General features: G+C 35.4%; 1 protein-coding gene across 5 annotated transcripts in view; it reads right to left on the reverse strand.

The window, feature by feature from the left end:
• Positions 1-21426, reverse strand: part of CBLB (Cbl proto-oncogene B) — a 223763-nt gene that overhangs the window by 96562 nt on the left and 105775 nt on the right. For all 5 annotated transcript variants that reach the window (XM_006936020.5, XM_006936021.5, XM_019839645.3 and 2 more), the window contains one exon: positions 6391-6547. In XM_006936020.5, coding sequence (XP_006936082.1) covers positions 6391-6547 — 157 coding nt within the window. The remainder of the gene's footprint in view (positions 1-6390; positions 6548-21426) is intronic.

Below are 21426 nucleotides of genomic sequence, written 5' to 3' on the forward strand. Positions count from 1 at the left end.
CTTCAGGGTATTTCCCTATCACACTAAAATATCTAATTGGGCAAAAAGGAGCTCTGGAGAACACTATTATCAGAGTTTCTACGTACTTGGAAAAAAACCAAAACATGTTTCTAATTTTCTTCCAAAGTCATGACTAAAAATTGCATAAATAATATTTGGAAGATTATCACCCTATGTTTTTAAAAACAGAAATAACTGCTAGTATAGGCACTGGGTTTTGTTTTGTTCTACTTCACACCTACAAAGGGCAAGGATAGAAAGAATATAAAATATTTGGGACACTTCCATTAAAGTCTACAAAAATTAATGGAAGAGTTGTTAAAAAGATACTGAACTTTACGGAGAGCCAATGCACAGATCAGAATACAGGTGGAAAACAACTGAAATTGGGAGTTTTCAGTCAACAGCTACAGTATTAAGCAACCATTTCTTAGTACAAATCCACAGGGCCAGCTTCTAACTACAAAAATATTTTTGTATCAGAAAGAGTCTGTGTACTGTTTTTCTTGTGAATGCAACCCACAGTCAGAACACATGGTAGTTACGTTTTTTTGTTTGTATACTTGTTTTGTTTTCTTAAGTATTTTGCCAACTAATGGCTTAATGAAGGCAAGATAAAATGCTTTGGAGACAAAGAATTATTTTTATAATTTGTTTTTAGATTAAAGGAAATGTTTTCACACCCACCAACACAAAATGTACAGATTCTTAAATGATTACAGAAATTAATTAAGTGAATTAAGGAAGCTATTCCCTCCATTCTTCCAAAATGCTACTATTTTCAAGAATAGCTGTCTAATGACTTACAACTTATATTGGAAGAGGGGCCTGGATTGGTCTGTCCAGACTCACTCTCTTCTTGCTATAATGGATGACCTTCCTTCTCTTCTTTTGTTCCCTATTCCATTGATGCTATATATTCCATAGTCACGAATAAATTCCTTCAAATCACACAATCCTTATGGGATAAGGATTTATTGCCTCAAATTTATTGCCCCATTTCTCAGCAACCCAATCTCCTCTAGTAGTGGGGAAATGGAAGAAGTGGGGCAGCAGCCCTGGGGAGAGAGTAGAGAGAAGCAAAATCCATCTATTTGTGTTCTAGGACTTTAGTACCTGCCAACCCCAGAATCTCTGAACTTCCTGGAAAGGAGAAAGAGAAGATTAAAGGCAGAAGAAAGAAGAAATGAGGAAGGTCTCCACTGTAAGATCATTCCAATGACTTCCCGGCATTTGTTCATGTGCTGGCAGAATATCAGGATAAGGGAAGAGTGGAAAAGAACGTATCTAGTATCCGGCTTTACATTCTTTTCTTCCCTTCTTCTTCCATTTCCTGGCCAATTCTCCTAGTCCCCGCTGATGACTTCTTCAAACCCTAATGCTAGTTCTCTACATCAAATCCCAATCTGGAGCATGTACCTTTCCTACTTTCAGATTCCATTCTGCTAAATATCCCATTCCCGACAATTCAGATATTAGAATTCACTACTAATTAGCCACCGTCATTGTCACTACAGAAGAATATATGTTCATGCCGGTACACTACTCACAAACTTATATTTTTTCATACAGAATGCATAATTATAACTTAAAAAACTATTACTCAAAGTTGTATAAAAATGAAAGGTAAGTAAAGTTTATATGTCTACTTTCCTATTCATAGAATGAATTTCATAATATTTTAAGGGACATGTATGATAAGTTAAAGCATTTGAGTAATGAAACCAAAAGAAGTGAAAAGTCACAGAAATATATAGGAGTTAACAAGAGCTCTTTAGCTACTTCTATAATTATGTGTTTTAAAGGAGACTAGACATTTTTGGTCCATAGATATTTTTTTGGTTTTGTTATCTAAAACTTTTCACAGTAATTCTATTTAAAAAGATTCTTTTCCTCTCCCATCCCAGTGAGCATAAATAAGATACACGTAATTTAGAGTATTAAGATTACCTGCACTCTTTTAAATGAAACAGCTTGTAAGAAAATATGTGCACATATTAAATAGCAGTTTGGTAAGTGTTTAACCAACATTAAGGTGGCCTCATAACTCTAATATATAACTGAGGCGTTCTAGCATTTAACTTCACACTAAAAAGCTGTCCAGGCTCCCTACAAAACACACATTCTTCCTAGAATGAACAGTTAGGTTTAATGTATGAAAATAATCTTTTTTCTCTTCCTTCAGGAAGAGAGGGGAAGAAACAAAGCTTTACTACTTCAAAGTCTTTGTTGTATCATGTTAAATAAAAAAAAATTGTAAAATTATCAGAAATCTTTAATGAAAAGAGAGGTTCTGTTATAAAATGATCAGTATCAGGGAGCACAATCTTTTTTATAAAATGTACCTTAAAATCATTTCAAAAAGTAACCTAATAGCCTATACAGGCATACCTCATTTTATTGTGCTTCGCTTTACTGCACTTCGAAGATATTGTGTTGTGTTTCTGTGGGGTTTTCGTTTTCAGATTGAAGGTTTGTGGCAAGTCCATCATGGCACCATTCTTGCAAAAGCATTTGTTCACTTGAAGTCTGTCATATTTTGGTAATTCTTAAAATATTCCAGATATTTAAGTCATTATATTTGTTATGGTGACTCTGTGATCAGTGATTTTTGGTCTTACTGATGTAATTTTGAGGGGTATCATAAACCACATCGATAGAAGACATCAAATGTAGCCCACAAATGCGTGTTCTGACTGCTCAACTGACCAGCCATTCCTCCATCTCTCCCTGTCCTCGGCCTCCCTCTCCCGAGACACAGCAACATTGAAATTAGGCCAATTAGGGGCGCCTGGGTGGCGCAGTCGGTTAAGCGTCCGACTTCAGCTCAGGTCACGATCTCGCAGTCCGTGAGTTTGAGCCCCGCGTCGGGCTCTGGGCTGATGGCTCAGAGCCTGGAGCCTGTTTCCGATTCTGTGTCTCCCTCTCTCTCTGCCCCTCCCCCGTTCATGCTCTGTCTCTCTCTGTCCCAAAAATAAATAAACGTTGAAAAAAAAAAATTAAAAAAAAAAAAAGAAATTAGGCCAATTAATAAGCCTGCAATGGCCTTTAAGTGTGCAAATGAAAGAAAAAGAGTCACACATCTCTCCCTTTAAATCAAAAGCTAGACATAATCAAGCTGAATGAGGAAGGCATGTTGAAAGGCAACACAGACTGAAAGGCCTCCTGCACCAAATGGTTTGCCAAGTTGTGACTGAAAAGGAAAAGTTCTTGAAGGAAATTAAAAGTGTTACTCCAGCAAACACGTGAATAATAAGAAAGCGAAAGAGTCTTATTGCTGATATGATGAAAGTTTTAGTGGTCTACATAGTGGCCCTAACTATCTTCAATTCTAGGAAGGCTGAGAAAAGTGGGGAAGCTGCAGAAGAAATGCTTGAAACTAGCAGAGGTTGGTTCATCAGGTTTAAGGAAAGAAGCCATCTCCGTAACATAAAAGTGGAAGGTGAAACATCAAGTGCTGATTGATATAAAAACTGCAGCAAGTTCTCCAGAAGATCTAAGACAATTAATGAAGGTGGCTACACTAAACAAGAGATTTTCAGTGGAGATGAAGTGGCCTTCTATTGGAAGAAGATGACATCTAGGATTTTCATAGCTAAAGAGAAGTCAGTGCTTGGCTTCAAAGCTTCAAAGGACAGGCTGACTGACTCTCTTGTTTTGTTAGAGGCTAACGCGGCTGGTGACTTAAGTTGAAGCCAATACTCATATCCTAGTCTGAAAATTCTAGGACCCTTAAAAATTATGCTAAATCTACTCTTCCTGTGCTCTAGAAATGGAACAACAAAGCCTGGATGACAACATATCTGTTTGCAACATGAGTTCCTGAATATTTTCAGCCCACTGTTCAGCCAAAAAGTTCCCTTTCAAAATATTACTTCTCATTGTTAATGCACCTGGTCATCCAAGAACTCTGATGGAGATGCACGAGTTTAATGTTGTTTTCATTCCTGCTAACACAACATCCATCCTGTAGCCCATGGGTCAAGGAGTAGTTTCAACTTTCAAGTCTTATTTTTAAAAAATACATTTTGTAAGGCAATAGCTGCCATAGATTCCTCTGATGGATCTGGGCAAAGTTAACTAAAAACCTTCTGGAAGGGGTACACCATTCTAGATGCCATTAAGAACATTTGTGACCTATGGGAAGAGATCAAAATATCACCATGAACAGGAGTTTGGAAGAAGTTAATTCCAACCAACAAGGATGACTTTGAGGGGTTCAAAATTCCAGTGGATGAAGTACCTGCAGATGTGATGGAAACAGGAGGAGAACTAGAATCAGAAGTGGAACCTAAAGAGGGACTGAATTGCTACAATGTCATTATACAACTTTAATGGATGAAGAGCTGCTCCTTAGGAGTGAGGGAAGAAAATGGTTTCTTACATAGAATCTACGCCTGTGAAGATGCTGTGAAAATTGCTGAAATGACAACAACGAAAGAGTGAGAATATTAGTTGATAAAGGAGCAGGAAAATTTGTGAGGACCGACTCCAATTTTGAAAGAAGTCCTGTGGGCAAAATGCTTTCAAACAGTATCATATGCTACAGAGAAATTGTTGGTGAAAGGAAGAGTCAATCAATGCAGAGAACTTCATTGTTGCCTTATTGTAAGAAATTGTCACAGCCGGCCCAGCCGTCAGCAACCACCATCCTGACCAGTCGGCAGCCATCAACATTGAGGCCAAGACCCTCCACCAACAAAAAGATTATGACTCAGTGAAAGCTCAGATGATGGTTAGCATTTTTTAGCAATCAAGTATTTTGTAATTAAGGTATATACATTGCTTTTTAAAGACATGATGCTGTTACACATGCAATAGACTACCATATAGTGTAAACATAACTTATAAGCACTAGGAAACCAAAAAGTGTTTTGAACTGCTTTATTGTGATATTCACTTCATTGCACTGGTCTGGAACCGAACCTGCAGCATCTCCAAGATGTACCTGTATATACCAAGGGAATAATCATGAAACTAATGTAAACTGAAAATATGCAAAAACACAATTTCTGCAATCATTTATCTAATTTCTTATCCTATACACCTAGGTAGAATTATGATCTGAAAGTTGTAATAAAAACAATGTATTCTATAAGTATTGTTGACAAGAGTTAATTTGCCTTCTGTTAACAGGTTCTTTCATAAATTAAAACTTAATCCCACACAATTTTATTTTCTTACATAAATCAGTCACCAGATCCTTGTAAACTAGTGCCAAGCAGAATCATAAATCAAAGAAGCAAAATTCTTATAACATGGAAAACATGAAAACCAATATTATACTCCAACATTTGTTGAAAGCACGTTTCAAAAGCATAAATCTTACTAAGACTTAAAATAATAAAAAAAGTCCATCAGGATTCAAGCAAGCCTGTGTTCTGATCCATTTACCTCATTTACTATATAATTTATATTACTATAATTATAAAGATTTTAAGTGGGATTCTTTCATTCTGTGACTACTTGAATTGAACACCATAGATGATATACAATTTAGTGGCATAGTCAAATTCAAAACACAAATTTCAAGTCTTCATGTTTAATGTAATTCCATGAAGACATACAAAAGAATAAAATGATAGCACACAGCTTACATCATTTAATGGTACCTGCTTCTGAAAAGCTACGTGAAGACAATTATACCGGATAGATTAAAAAAGAAAAACAATAAACAGGACAAGAAGGTTAATGTCACAGTCATACATATTAGAAAACAGGAAAAAAAAAAAAGAAACCCTAAATTTTCCAGAAGAGGAATTTGTTAAAGTAATGACATACTATTTTGATGAAAACATTACGTAGCAACTGAAAATCAATAATTATATTGATGAAAAAGATTTATTGACATGAAAACACGTTTATAATATGTGGTTGAATGAGCAACGTACGTTGTAAAACAGTATACACCACAGGGATCTTCTCTACAGAACATGATAAATTTACTATCTATTGCAAAGTTTACTATATCTCTTCTCACCTAATGAACACAGGACGCAAAGCAGAAAAGTTGGGTTCCAACCTCAGCATATACCCACCCATAAAATTTGCATTCTGTCAGTTACTGGGCTAAAAGGACAAAGTAAAGTGAGAAACTAGGAAATTTAAAACAAAGCTCCTTTCCATGAATCTTCTCAAGGCTAACAAGCAATTACCAGCCTCACAGCACCTGATACGCCAAACTTTAAACCTTAAACTTATAGCAATGACCAAAAACTTACACCAGCGACTTCAAAATTATATACTACCAAAAAATGAGACTATTTCTCACATGCTTGTGTGAGAGAGATGTACTCACACATGTGCACACGAACGAACGCGTGCACACCACATGCACACATAGGAAGGAAATCAGGAGGGAGGAAAGGATTCAGCAAATAGAAAGCTTACCTGAAAGAGTCTGGTAAAAATATCAAATTCAAAAACTGAAATGTAATCATTACAAGTTAAATCAATTGTTGATTTCAGAGCCATTGCTTCCAGGCCGGAGCTAATTTGATGAACCTCATGAAGGCACTGTCTGAATACTTTCCATGGCACAATAGTCCTGTGTAAGAAAAAAAAAAAATGAGTAATTGAATCAAGTGTCATTTAAGACATACCTTCCACTGAAACAGAAGAGTTCAATCATAATGTTAATAGAATTAATTGCATTTGTACTAAAAGATAAATAGTTGACAAAAAAGACAAAGATATGTTCATAATTCAGAACATATATAATAGGTTTTGCTAACTGGACTGTTTTCCATTTGCTAAGAATGTGACAAAAATCAAAATCAACTTCTCTCTCAAACAATCCTTGCCTATCAACATATTTCTAAAAATACGTCCAAAAGAAGGGATTAGGTCAAAGTCCTATGTGTCTTACCTCTTGTGTATACAAGATCATTTGACTTTGCATCAAGTTAATTTTTCCCCTCTATTTTCTTAAAATAACGGTAAGACTATGGGTTCATATAATAGTAGGAATTATGTACTCATGGCACAAAAGAGTAATTTACATCCACCATTTTGAGAAAGCTCAGGTGGAAAGTCATGAAGACATGTTACCCATTACCTCCTTGTATTCTGCAGATAAAAAGCACATGCTATTTAACCTTTCATATTAATACAAAGGAAAATGTTAATATTTTTAACAACACTGGCTAGCATGTGGAAATTTATTTATTCATAACTTACTTTTCTTAAATATTATGCATCAAATTTTTTATTAAGTAATGCATTTACGTACTTCAAAAACTTAGAAGAGCAATAAATGGTATTCAGGGAAGTCTCCCAGTCTGTCCTCCACCTGACCAGTTTCTGACATTCACCTACTTCCTTCCCACCATGAAAATAAGTAACACTCATTTTTCATCCCTTAGTTAATTTTCCTCCTTTTGGAATGTTAAATGCCTATTCTTGAATAAGTGGAAGAAAGAAATCATTTGTGTTTCTTTAAAATTTTAAGCTACAGTTTTCACAGTAGGCCATCAGAAGAGCTATATACACCCTCTTTTAAGAATGTACGTATTTAGGTATTAGGTTTTTCTTTACCATTATCTCTTAAGAAATAAAAGGCTCAGAATGGACTACATTGGCCCTTTCCTATACTAATTTTCCCAGTGAAGCATCACCATAAATGTACAACTTCATATTCACTCAATAATTATCCATTTCAGTGATTGTCAAACTTGAGCATTCATCAGGATCGTGGAAGGGCTTGTTAAGACAGAAATTGCTGATCCACAACCCATGATATTCTAATTCAGTATGCCTGAGGTACAGCTGAAGAACTTACAGTTCTGACAAGTTCCCAAGTGATGCTGACACTGCCGGTCTGGGGATAACACTTTTTGAGAGTCACTGATCTATTGCTAAGGCAAGACACTGTCGAGAAATACACCTATGAAAATAGAAGATACTATCTGTCCTTGAAGAACACGCATACAGGGTAGAAATAAGATGTGTAATGCTAAAAAACATAGGTGGGGAGGGGAGGCATATTTAAGGCAGTGCTGGAGGAGTTCCAGAGAAGGAGGGGTCTGTGGCAAGCTGAACAAATGAATGGAGGGACAGGCTTATGATACTATGCTGCATTTATAAGAAAGTTTAGGCTTGATAGACCATTAAAAGAAAGAAAACATGAGGCTGACTACATCAAAAGGCTTTTCTCTATGTATGAAAAAAAAACAGGAAACCACAGAGAACCGAAGAGATACACCACATCAGACACCGTTTAGAAGAAACACACGTCAAGCTCTGATTAAGGTTAACAAAATGCTACTGTTTTCAGAAAACAAGGATAACTTTTGATAATGTTAGGAGGCCATTGATTTATGGCAACGTGTAAAAATGAAATTGTGTCCAGTTACATTACAGTTACTGCTAAAGTAGTGCCTAAGAAGCACATTTGTCTTTTCCAAATTAAAGTTTCAAATATTCAGCACATAAGAGGGACATGAACCCTCATATTCAAAATTTTTAAATATTAAACAAAGAACTACTGACTTAAGAATGGCATGTTTTAGTTTTGTATAGAAATGTTAAGAGAAACTTGTCTTGCATATAAAGTATAAAAAGGATGGGGCGCCTGGGTGGCACAGTCGGTTAAGCCGCCGACTTCAGCTCAGGTCATGATATCACGGTCCGTGAGTTCAAGCCCCGCGTCGGGCTCTGTGCTGACAGCTCAGAGCCTGGAGCCTGTTTCAGATTCTGTGTCTCCCTCTCTCTCTGACCCTCGCCCGTTCATGCTCTGTCTCTCTCTGTCCCAAAAATAAATAAACGTTAAAAAAAATTAAAAAAAAAAAGTATAAAAAGGAAATCAATGGGCCTGATACCTTTAATACCTGTTACCATAAAAATATATATATCTCCATCCCAATATTTAAGGAGCATGCAGACCATAACTCCTTCCAATACTCAATGATTTCCCAGAGAAAATTATATAAAAAAAATGTATGAACTTCTGAAACTGTAGTCTGACATACTACTTTGGGACAGTAATTTACAAAGGAGCAAGCTACATTTCTGTGGCACTTGTGTAAATGACACTTGCTCACAGTTCACTTGTGATAAACCGAAGGTCCAAATATGCTTACATAGGGTAGTGACAGGGATTAAGAAGGGCATTATTTGGTTAACTAGTTATATACAAAATTTGCATTTTGAAACGGGTACCTTTCCTTTGATCAGCTGAATCAAACACCCACCATCGAAAATATCGGGGAGGAGAAGGGGTTCACAAGTGAAGAGCAGAAACAGCATGCAATGACTTCTTAAAAAAAAAATTGTTCTGAAACCGTGGCACTAAGGATCTAACCTTTCCAAAGAGGACGTCAAGTTGCTACCACCTTCTTTCCTGATGTGTATGGGGGGAGGGAAAAAGAAGAGGATGGCTTTTCACACCTTTAATTAAACTGCAGCAACAACACATAGTGGTTTCTACTCTCTTTCCCTAGAGATGAAGCAAGTCAGAGAAAATATTAATGACACATTGTTTTACAAATACGTACAAACTTCATTGTGCTAACAGAAATCTGGGAATATGAAAAGAGGAAGAAAAAAAACAAATAGAACATAAAAGCTTCATGCTCTCCCTAATCCAGAAATATTTTAATCTGTCCTTTTGCCACTTTCAATTATAAATCACTGTGATTACAAGTTAATTCAAACTTCAAAATCTATTGAAAAGCACAAGTAACTGTTAATCCACAAAGAATGGAATACAAGGCCAGTTGTCAGCCAGAAACTTATAATAATTATGATTTCAGGATTTTTTAGACTTGCAATAGGAGTAAGAATAAGAGCTGCCACTTACTGATGGTCTACTCTCTCTGCCAGTCATCACGTACTTTATGTCTATTACCAGAGTTTGTCATGATAACACGACAAGACAGATTATATATTTATCTTCATGATACAGTTGGGAAAACTGAGGCTTAAAGAGGTTGAGTAATTTGCCTAGGAAAGACTTTACATGTTCCAGGTACTGTGGCATGTTCAAACCACTTGTGAATAGACTATGTTGTGCCATTTGCAAAAGCTATAGAAAAAGATGAGGGTGTCTAGGAAATCTCATGGGATGAAGTTCCTTGAACCACATCTTATTCACCTAGGTACAAGACAGACAAGGTGTGCAACTAAAATTTGTGTAATTAAATTAAACTGTGCCTAGGGAAGGCAAGGGAGTGTTACATGGAGGAGGAGACCAGAAATTTGGGCTCCACTCCCTTTCTCCACTACACAGAAATCTTGAAGACAAAAGAGTTATAGTCTGTTCATATAATATCAGGACAGATAAGAACATAGGCTACGTTACAATTGTGTTATTAGATAATAAGTCTTGGTCTATTTACCAAGAAACAAAAGAGTAATTATATTTTTTTAGACTTGAAAATAGAGTTAGTGGCCTTTCAGATAAAAACAGATACAGGGAAACCAAACTGCAAAGGTGTCAGTAGGTCAGCAACTGACAAGTCACTCAATCTTCCAGGCTTTCTCCTTCTCAGTAGAAGTTGAAAAGTGTATTAGATATTCTAACTTGACAATCTTGCAGTTTAAAATAAAACAGTAAAAGGAATGGAAGACAAAAAATGTTAGGAGATTATAACAAAAAAAAGGCAAAACATTTTCATGACACCACAAGTTCATAACAGGATATATCTTTTGTTTTTAATTCATATGAAAAAAATCCACATAAGGTGTGAATCCCAACAAAGCCTACAGTATTTGAAAAGTCATATACTTCTGGTGTGAATGAGAATTTATACAGCATTTCTAGAAGGCAATTTGGCAGCAAGTGTCAAAAGCCTATATTTTTTGAAAAATCTACTTCTGAGATTTCACCTAACAAGATTATGTAAAAAAAAAAAAAGTATACACACACACGTATATATCTATATGTATATGTATTTATACACATAAATACACAGCAACACAAATATCTACCCATTAAATCTCTGCAATACAGTGTTGTTCATAGCAGCAAAAAATTAAAATAATATGTTCAATAGTAATAATAGGAAATGTTAAAATCTTTGAATATAATATGTAACAGTAATTAACAGCTGTAAAAAAGAATATTGTCATGGAAAAGTGTCCATGGCATATTTAAATGGGAATTGCATTTTTGAAATTGTATGTCCGTTATGATCTAATGCTGAAAACTATCTAGAATGTTTGGAGATATCAATACCCATTTTAACTGATGATAACTGGATCGTGGTAGGAGTATGAGTGATTATTTTATTTTTCTCTGTAAGCCATTAGAGCATATTAATAAATATGCTAAGAAATAAAATATATACTAAAACTTTTTTTTTTAATTTTTTTTAACATTTATTTATTTTTGAGAGATAGAGCACAAGCAAGGGAGGGGCAGAGAGAGGAGACACAGAATCCGAAGCAGGCTCCAGGCTCTGAGCAAGTGTTCAGCACAGAGCCTGACACGGGGATCGAACCCACAAACCATGAGATCATGACCTGAGCCGAAGTCAGTCACCCAACCAACTGAGCTACCCAGGCGCTCCAATATACTAAAACTTTTAAAGTACATTATGTAATCATACAGGAATCATTTAAAAACAAGAATTATAAAAGTATTTGTCTGAGACATGGTTTTCTATGTGTAGTATATGTATACAAAAGAATTTGCAGATTAAAGAAGAAATAAGAGAATTCAACATGGTTGTTGAATATAAAACCAATATATAAAAATCAGTTGTATTTCTATAAATAAGCAATATATTGTTAGAAAATAAAACTTAAAAATACTTGACTTTTACAATAGCATCTGAAAATATTAAATAAGTAGAAATGAAGCTAAGAAAAGCTGAACAACACACAATCACAGAGGATATAACACTTTAACGGACTAGCAGATTCAATATTGTAAAGATACCAATAATTCTCAAATTGATGCTTAGATTTAATATAACCCTAGTCAAAAATTCTAGGAGACATTTCTGTAATAAGAAATAATAGGCCGATTCTAAACTTTATAGGCAAATGTCAAAAGCCAAGAATAATCAAGCCAATCTTCAATAGGAACAACACTGACAAACTTTTACTCTTTACATAATTAAGACAATGTGATATTAGCACAAGGATAAACAAATAAATGTAACAAAACAAAAATTTTAGAAAGAAATGCAATCATATTTAGACACTGGATATGTAACATCAACTAGATTTAAACAGCAGTGGGGAATGAATGACGTTTTAAGTAAATGCTGCTTGGTCAAATGGATATACATACAGAAGAAACTACCTTTACTTAACACCATATAAAAATTAATTTTAGACTACTGTTTTCTCTTTCATATTTAGGTATAAAATTAAAGTTTTTTTTAAATTTTTTAAAGAAGAAATTAGAGAATATCCTCATTATTCTGGAGCAGGCCAAAATTTAAAAAGGGCCCAGAATGCTCAACGGATAAAGGAAAAGATAAATTATAACCTGTATTCATGAAAAGATATCACTAGCAAAGTGAAAAAGAAAGCCACATATTGGGAGACACTATTTACATACATATAAACAACAAAAGATTCACATCTAAATATTAAGTACTAAAAAACTGAGCAAATGATTTTCATATACACAAAGAAATCAAAACGTTCAACAAAGATCTATTCAGCATCAGAGAAATGTACATCAAAAAGACAGTGATATTCCACTGGACCCCACCAGTATGGCTTATAAAGGAAAACAAAAAAGCAAAAAAAAAGGACAAAGGATATCGAAGAGTTGGGGAAGATAATATGGAGCAACAGGAACCTTTAGGCACTGCTCATAGGTGATTCAGTTGGTAAGCCACTTTAGAATACTAAAAGCTACTAAAGCTAAAATTGTGCGGGAAGTAGGAGCCAGCAATTCCATTCCTAGATACACAATCAACAGAAAAGCATACAAAGGTTTTTAAAAATACAGAAAGAAAAAGTTCATAATAGCACTACTGATAATAATCCGAAAGAGGAAGAACCTAACATTCATTACCAACAGAATCAATAGGTAAGTTATAGTGCAGCTGTACAATGGAGCAAGAATGAAGAGTGTGTCACATGCAAGAACAGGGGTGAATTTCATAAACATAAAGAGTAAAAGAAGCCAGATTTTTTAAAAGAACATAATTGTATGATTTCAACTATGTAGGATTCAATGATGCTAGAAGTCAGAACACCATGAGCAAACAGTGACTATATGGAACTTGCTGAGGGTTTGGGGGTAAGAGGTGTTCTGAATTATAGATAATATGCTATTTATTTGGGTGGCATTTACATTGGTGTGTTCACTTCTTGAAAATTCTTCACGTAAAACTTATGATTTATGTGCTTCCCTATATGTATTATTAAACTTAATATATACAGCTTTAAACATTTTGACAATAAAAATCTAAGATGAAAAAGAGTGGGAAATGTGGGAACGGATGAAGTACCTGCTGAATAATAAACAAGGAAGTCAATGTTTATTTGTTGTTTGTTGGTTTTGTCGCTGTGGTGGTGGGGGTGGTGATGGTTGTAGTTGTTTAAAATTCATTCTAGCTCAAGGAGGTAAAATGTCATCTTGATTTTAAACAAAATGAAAATCTGTTCTATCCTTATTAACCCATTCCTGTTTTTAATTTCATCTGAATTTTGTCAGAAAATTCACTTCGACCAACAAAGATGTATTTAGTGTCAGTACCTTTAAATTGAGTGCTAGCTTTGTTCTGAAGATAATGAAACATTCATAAGACCGTTTATATGTTTTGATTTTTATTATGGATGCAAAATATTAGGACTGTGGTTCCTCAATCTGTTGATACTTATATCTATAGTTATTTCCTACATCCAATATTTTTCTATAATAACTTCTGTAATTTGTTAAAGAATATGAAAATAGATTGTTATCAGGCTATACTGTTCTTACTCTCCCATCACAATTGCTTCTCAAAACAAATGCTTTTGTTTGTTTTTGAAAAGCACATGTTTTCCAGCAACCCACACAAAGAACATATTAAAACTCTGGTCAAATAGTTGCCTCACAACTCATCATGGACAGGATGGTAACCATGGTTATCAAGGATATTCATAATTAGATCTAACCATTCCTGTGAAAATTCTTGACTCTCATACAGAAAGACACAGATGCTGGGTATTTGTGATTATTTTTGTCAAAAACGTTTGTCACATTTTGTCTATAGTATGGACATTCATTAATTCTCTGTAAAATGGACAAGTATCATTCTCATTTTCACATTCTGAAACTTACAAACACCTTTTATAAGATTGCAGAAACAAGGAAAATAGCTTCTTCAACATTATTCCTGATTTTCTCACTAACCTCACTCATATGATAAGTTTGAGGTTTTCTGACTTCTGGTCTCACAGCCTGACTTTTGAACATGATAAATTTCCTAGAGCCATGAAATTACTTTGTACATAATTCCATTTATTTTCTGACTTTGAAATAAAGTTTATTGGTGAAAAGGGATGGGAAGAGGAACTATAAATACAATCCATAAGAATATGTCAAAATTCCATATTTCATTTTCTACTTACTAGCCACTGACCATAGCAAAACGAAGATTCTGGTCTTAAAACAAAAGAGGATTTGTTCTTTTCTTTCTCATGCACAACCAACTGTGCTTCGCTATATTTTCTTTGAAAGGTCAGTGATACTTGGTAGGTTTGTAAAACACGTAAGATACAATAGCTCATGGATCACAGCAAAATACCTTTGATCTGCTGAGGTCAGATTAAACAAAATCAGGAAGTTGTAGATCCTAAAATTAGAAAGTCCTGCCACAGAAGGGCTTAAGTAAAGCTTTAAATGATCTTCTTTTTAGCATTAAGAGTCCAGTCTGTCTTATAAACAACAAAGTCAGTAATGAAACAAAACTCTTCATAAGTCTCTCTTTGTAGGTCAAATAAATTAACAATCGATGGGCGAAATCTGATAGATATCTAAGTCAAACTGAGGTAAAAGAAATATAAAACTTCCAAACCTCTAAAATCCTCATTTAATAAACTGCATAAACACGTGGACCCTATTAAAGCTTTGGTTGTAAAGGAGACTTACAGAATTTTTTCTTTAATAGAAAATGAATCAGGTTATAAGCGCCTTGTTACTACATCTAATGGAAACTTTTAAGTTTATCTTGTTTGATCTTTTAGTACTATTATCTGGTTCATCTCCCTTTTTCTTTAAATCTTATCTTCCTTTAGCATCTATAATACCACACACTCTTCATGTTTTTCCCCCTACTCTTCTGACCATTCCTCCTTAACTTAAATGTCCTCTGGATACTTCATTCATCAGAATTCTTTAAGGATCTGTCCTCTTCATTCTCCCTGCACATTCTCCATGGTCTATATCATTTAGTTCAATGGCTTCACACAGCTTTCAGAGAATGTGAACTCAAATATCTAGGGACCAGACAGTTAACAGAAATAAGTAAAGAGATCCAGGTGAGGAGTGCAATGAATTGAAGGAGAGCACATCTAACCTGGGCAAGCTGGCACCCAGGTATAGCCAAATGCTGCCTTGTCAGAATTCAGATCTAGTGGTGCCATCACTCCCAATTATTCAGTGAAACTCAATACGATATTTTTGTGGAAAATAAATCTTTAAAAGTTACCAACTAATTTTTTAATGAAACATTTCATAAGGCCAAGAAAAATATTCCACAGGCTGTCACTCTGTATACTCTCATAAATACACTGTCAATTCTAAAATCTCTACCCCTATTCTATATTCTTCCCATACCCTCAAGGTTATATATCGAACCTAATATATATCACATGGAGTTATTTAGGTGCCCCAAACTGAACTTGTCTGTTTGCCAAATCCCCTCTTCTTCCTACTTTTCCTGTCTCAGTGCAGGATACCCAGTTGTTCAAAGCAGAAATTGAGATACCACACTTGGCTCATTTCTTTTACCTCATATATCTTAATAGTCAAGTATGGTTAATTTTATCTTTATGTCACTCTCAAAGTCATGTACTTTTTACTTATATATATGTACATTTATTTTGTGTACTGATTATATATTATTTTATATATTGATTTTATGTATATTATAATTTGTACCTGGTTTTCTACAATAGCCTGCTATCCGTCTCCTATTTCTAATTCTTCAGGTTCTAATGGGGGAAGGCAGTCAGACCTTAACATGATTATTTTTTAGATGGGAAGAAAATATTGAAATTCTACTTGCATTTTTATGTAGCTTTTAAATTCACATTATATGTCCTTTATTTGTATTACATATGAGAATACACATTATTTGTGTAACAATATATGTATATATTCAGATCATAAATAATATGCTTAAAAGTATTTAATAATAAGTTAGTAATAAGGAATATAATCAAATGGGTTTGGAAGCCACTACTCCAATTCATTATACCTACTTCAGCAAGAGTCAGCCACCTAAAATCCAAGTGTGACCACTTTCCTATTTAAAACCCATCAGTGGTTCCCCATTGTTCTCAGGGCTCCAGAGAACAGAGTTTTAAAAATGCAACTTTGTATATGGAAAAAGAAATACAAAGGGGGAGAAATGAACAGAGCTTTCAAAACACAGTACAAGAGAGAGATTAATAGTTACAAGTACTTTGGTCTTTGAGACAGGGTAATTCCCATGGTGCATCATAAACCACTATTTTTTATTTGGATTCCTTGTTCATCAAGGAATTTTCTAGATAGGATATGGCTCCACACATCAATTATCAATGGGGACACACATACCCTCATCTGCCTGACAGTGGCATTAGTCACTGTAAATTAAAAAATAAAAATGTGGGTTATAGATCAGTTTATGAGCTCAACTGAATTGTGTCTACTCTGTAAACACACTCTTGGTTGTATGAAATCAGGTTTCAAGGCTGAACGCCAGAACCTAAATCATGTTGATTTTGCTAGGTAAAGGTAACTTAGTAAAGGATTCAGAGTGGAGAGAAGGAAAAAGTGTGTGTGTGGGGGGGGTGGGGGGGGGGGGGAGCGGAGAGGAGGAAAAAAATGAAGGCATTTATGTAAACTTGAAATTATCTGTACTTTTGTTTTGAACTCCAGCAGACTGTAACAACTCAGTCCCAATCACAGCATTTTCTACCAACAGACTGCTAGACTCCTTAGTAATAAATGTGCAGCCCACCCAAAATACCAGCTCCTCCACGGCGCCTGAGCGGTCCGCTCTAGTAAATAATTGAGTATTTGTGACATTCCTTAGGCACCTTTCTAATGGAACAGAACTGGTTTCAAATATTTATCAATTCTGGATATACTATCGCCCCCAAATTGAATACATACTGCCTAAAGGTAGAAAACTACAATGTGGCATCTTATTTGCTTTTATGTATCTTGTTACAAGGAGTCAAACAAAATAGGCCTGTAATTTCATTTTCCTTATTAATATAAAGAGCCTTAGTTTTTTTTTTCTTTTTTTAAAGGTGACAATAGAAGTTGCCTAAATAATAGAACTATTAAATACCATTCCTTGAGTTCTAGGTCAGTTTTTTTTTTCTCTCTGTACAGTTAGTTACCTGGTGAAATTCCTTAATTTCTCTTGTGTACCTCCTCCTTTAATTAAATATGACTAAGCTGCCTTTTCTTTGAGTAGAGGAAACGGCTGATCTAGCTATTATGCTAGAAAAACATGTATCTCACTCACTGGAAAGGTAAAGACTATCGTCCTTTGTTTCTTATTAAAAGTGAAAGGAAAATACAGGAAACCAAAAAAGGTCCATACCACTTCCCCAGGAAATCAAAGGTAGAGGCAATGAACTGAGCTTTAAATAGATCATTTTTCCCCCCATGGTAAGCAGGATAGTTTCTTATATTCTGTCCTATGCCAAATTTTAGAAAATGTATTATTTATTTTTGGCTTTCGCTTTTATGTTTCTAGGGACTGTGGAACACCCATCATACGAAGTTGAATATTAACTATATTATTTGCAGAATAATTAATATAATGGAGTCTTTAGGGAGATTGAAGGTTTAAATTGGTTACCTATTCCACAACACAGAGGGCTTACTACGTGCCAGACACTATTCTACATGCCTTATAGGTAGAGTTTAACTCTTTTAACCTTCACAACAACTCTGGATAGGAGGTATTATTGTCATTTTATCAACATTTTACAGATGAAGAAACTGATGCATGGAGAAAGCAAGTAGCTTGCCCAAAGTCACAAAGCTGGTAAATGTTAGGGTCACAGCCTGAGCACACCCACCTACACACGCACCCGTAAGCACGCTGCCTCCCAACCAATTAAGTGAGCAAACTCTGTGTCTCTGTCTTTATCTCACGTATGCAGACGCTAACACACATCCCTTTACTCCTCATTTAAATTAAATAAATGACAGTTCCTACAAGTCTAAATATGAGACATTGTGCTAAGCTACTTCAGGAAATACAAAGATGAGTAATAAGCCTGATTTCATGGAGCTTATACTCTAATGGCAAGTAAAATAACTAGGCAGATGATATTAAAACAACAAAAATAATAAGTACAAAGCATAAGCAAGAGTAGAGGAGTTTAAGGAAGAGATCTAGTAATAACAATAGGGATAGAATCATAAGCGAGACACACTTTGAGGGATTGAGAATATTTATGCCAGAGATTATAAACACCTTCAAGAGGGAGGAGCAATATGGGCACAGACATAGAAACCTGTAATTGCTGATGTGTCAGGAAAGAGCCAAAATGTCCCACTTGACAGAAGAAAAGGACAGAAGTAAAAAAGAAATGCTAGAAAAATACATTATGAATTAATCCAGCAATTACTGTCTGTTAGGTATACAGTACCTAAAGGACACATTCAATACATATAAAGGATAATAGTTAAAGACTATAGTAAAATGAAGTTAGCATATGTGAAAGAACTACACACAGAGTCTGACATATAATAACTGTACTAACGTATCTGGATGAAATTTTGTGGATAAAATGTCAACAAGGAACTTCACAGTCACACAGAAAAGACCCACACAGTAAACATACATTCAATAACACAGACAGGTCTACAACACAATAGGGACACAAAGCATGGAATTATTGAAGTTGAACATACGGAGGGATGTATATTAGTGAGAACACCCCAGAAAAGGAGACTTCTGACCTAGACCTGAAAAATTTTGGGATGGTAAAAAAGAAAGAAGAGGCAAAGGAGGCTTCCAGGGAATTGAACTGTAGGAATTGAGGATTAAAAAAAGAAAAAAAAAATCAATTTGTAGATAATAAAGTCATTGAATATTTTGAGCAGAGAGTAAACATCATTCATCCATTCACCTATCCATCCAACTATCCATATAGTCTGCTGACATTTATTAGTGCCTGCACATTCCAGGAGGTGTGCCAGGTTCTGAGAAACCAAAACCAGGAAGGCAGGTCCTTGCTTTCAAGAAACCTTTCTAGTCTATTAGGAAGGGTCATCGTGTCAACAGTTCACTGCAGTCTAACATGACAGATATGAGCAAAGGCGCCTGGAACAAAGAGTATGGATATCCACCTTAGAGTAGGGGAGCTTCCAAAGTGGCATGGCTGACTGGCTTTCCAAGCAGTGGATGCCGTCTAGGAAAACAAAAACGCATTGGGAAATAAAGTGTTGTGTAGTTAGGTTCTTTCTTTGAGAATGAGCAGAGTACAAAGAGATGAAGCCAGAAAACAGTTCCTAAAGCTGGTCATGTTAATGGGATTTGAGATTTTAAACTAGAAGCAGTAACAATTCATGGAAGCATTTCAGACAAAGAGACAGAGAGAGGGAATGATTAGTTCTGTTTTTTTTTGTTTTTGTTTTTTGTTTTTTTTTTTTTTTTGAAAGAGCTCACTAGTCTAAGAACAACAGGATAGGTTGTTACTGAAGATAGGAAGACCAGTCAGAAAGTTGCTGCCATTATTTAGGGAATGGTGTGAACTTGAAATTGAAGAACAGAACTTGAAGTAAGAATGGAGAGAAGATGACGTATAAAAAGATTCAGGTTTAGAATCCATGATTCTTACTGAATTACAATTTTGTTGGAAATGCAAGTCCAGATCTCCCCAGTATGAAGTAGTACTTAGCACCATTAGCCCCAAAATTGCTACCTGACGTGCTTAGAAAAATGTCACCCAGAGTCTAATCACATCAATGGATTTCTGTTGGTATAAACAGTGGGTAACCCATTTTTTCAGGCTCATGCTTAAAGCTTCTGGACTCTAAACTACTACTCCAGAGTAGTTGCAGAACACTCCAGAGTGCCAAGATTCAGTTTGGTACTGATCTTATTTTGCAGTATTTACCTAGACACATTTCTTCAATAGTGTCACTTCTCTTTTCCCATGTATTTCTACTATCCCCTGGTCAGCAGATTAAGAAAGCAAAGGCAGGACTCAACTATCAAAACATTCAATGAATTTGCATAACCACCTAACAAATGCAGACCTTCCAAACTAATTTACCTGACACATGAGTATTATTGATTTCCTTGGGACTCCAGTCAGGCACAGTCTCTTGGCAGCTAGGCTTGAGTCCTGAGAAGAGAGGTGTGTCCTGCCATGACTTCAAAAAGGTTGAGAAGCACAGAAAGGAACTATTTGGCATGTAACACCTAAAATTTTTGTCTACTGGGATACCAACTTAACATAGAGAAATCTGCTCCATTTCTATACACTAATATTGAAGTAGCAGAAGGAGAAATCAAGAGAACAATCCCATTATTACTTGCACTAAAAAGAGTAAAATACCTAGATATAAACTTAACCAAGGAAGTGAAAGACCTTAACTCTGAAAACTGTAAAACACTGATGAAGAAATTGAAGATGACACAAAGAAAGGGAAAGACCTCCCATGCTCCTGGATTGGGAGGACAGATATTGTTAAAATGTCCATACTACCCAAAGCAATCTATGGATTTAATGTAATCTGTATCAACATACCAACAGCATTTTTCACAGAACTAAACCAAAAAATCCTTGAATTTGTATGGAACCACAAAAGACCCTGAAATAGCCAAAACAATCTTGAGAAAGGAGAAGAAAACTGGAGGTATCACCATCTCAGATTTCAAGATACACTACAAAACTGCAGTAATCAAAACACTACTGTATGGGCACAAAAATAAGACACACAGATCAATGGAACAGAACAGGGAGCCCAGAAATAAACCAATGATTATACGGTCAATTAATCTTCAACAAAGAGGGAAGAATATGGCAATGGGAAAAAGAGTCTCTTCAACAAGTGGTGCTGGGAAAACTAGACAGCTACATGCAAATGAATGAAACTGGACCACTTACTTACACCATAAACAAAAATAAACTCAAAATGGATTAAAGACATAAATGTGAGACTTGAAACCATAAAAATCCTAGAAGAGAGGGGCGCCTGGGTGGTGCAGTCGGTTAAGCGTCCGACTTCAGCCAGGTCACGATCTCGCGGTCCGTGAGTTCGAGCCCCGCGTCAGGCTCTGGGCTGATGGCTCA

Source organism: Felis catus, chromosome C2 (genome assembly GCF_018350175.1).
Source record: "Felis catus isolate Fca126 chromosome C2, F.catus_Fca126_mat1.0, whole genome shotgun sequence".
Lineage (NCBI taxonomy): Eukaryota > Metazoa > Chordata > Mammalia > Carnivora > Felidae > Felis > Felis catus.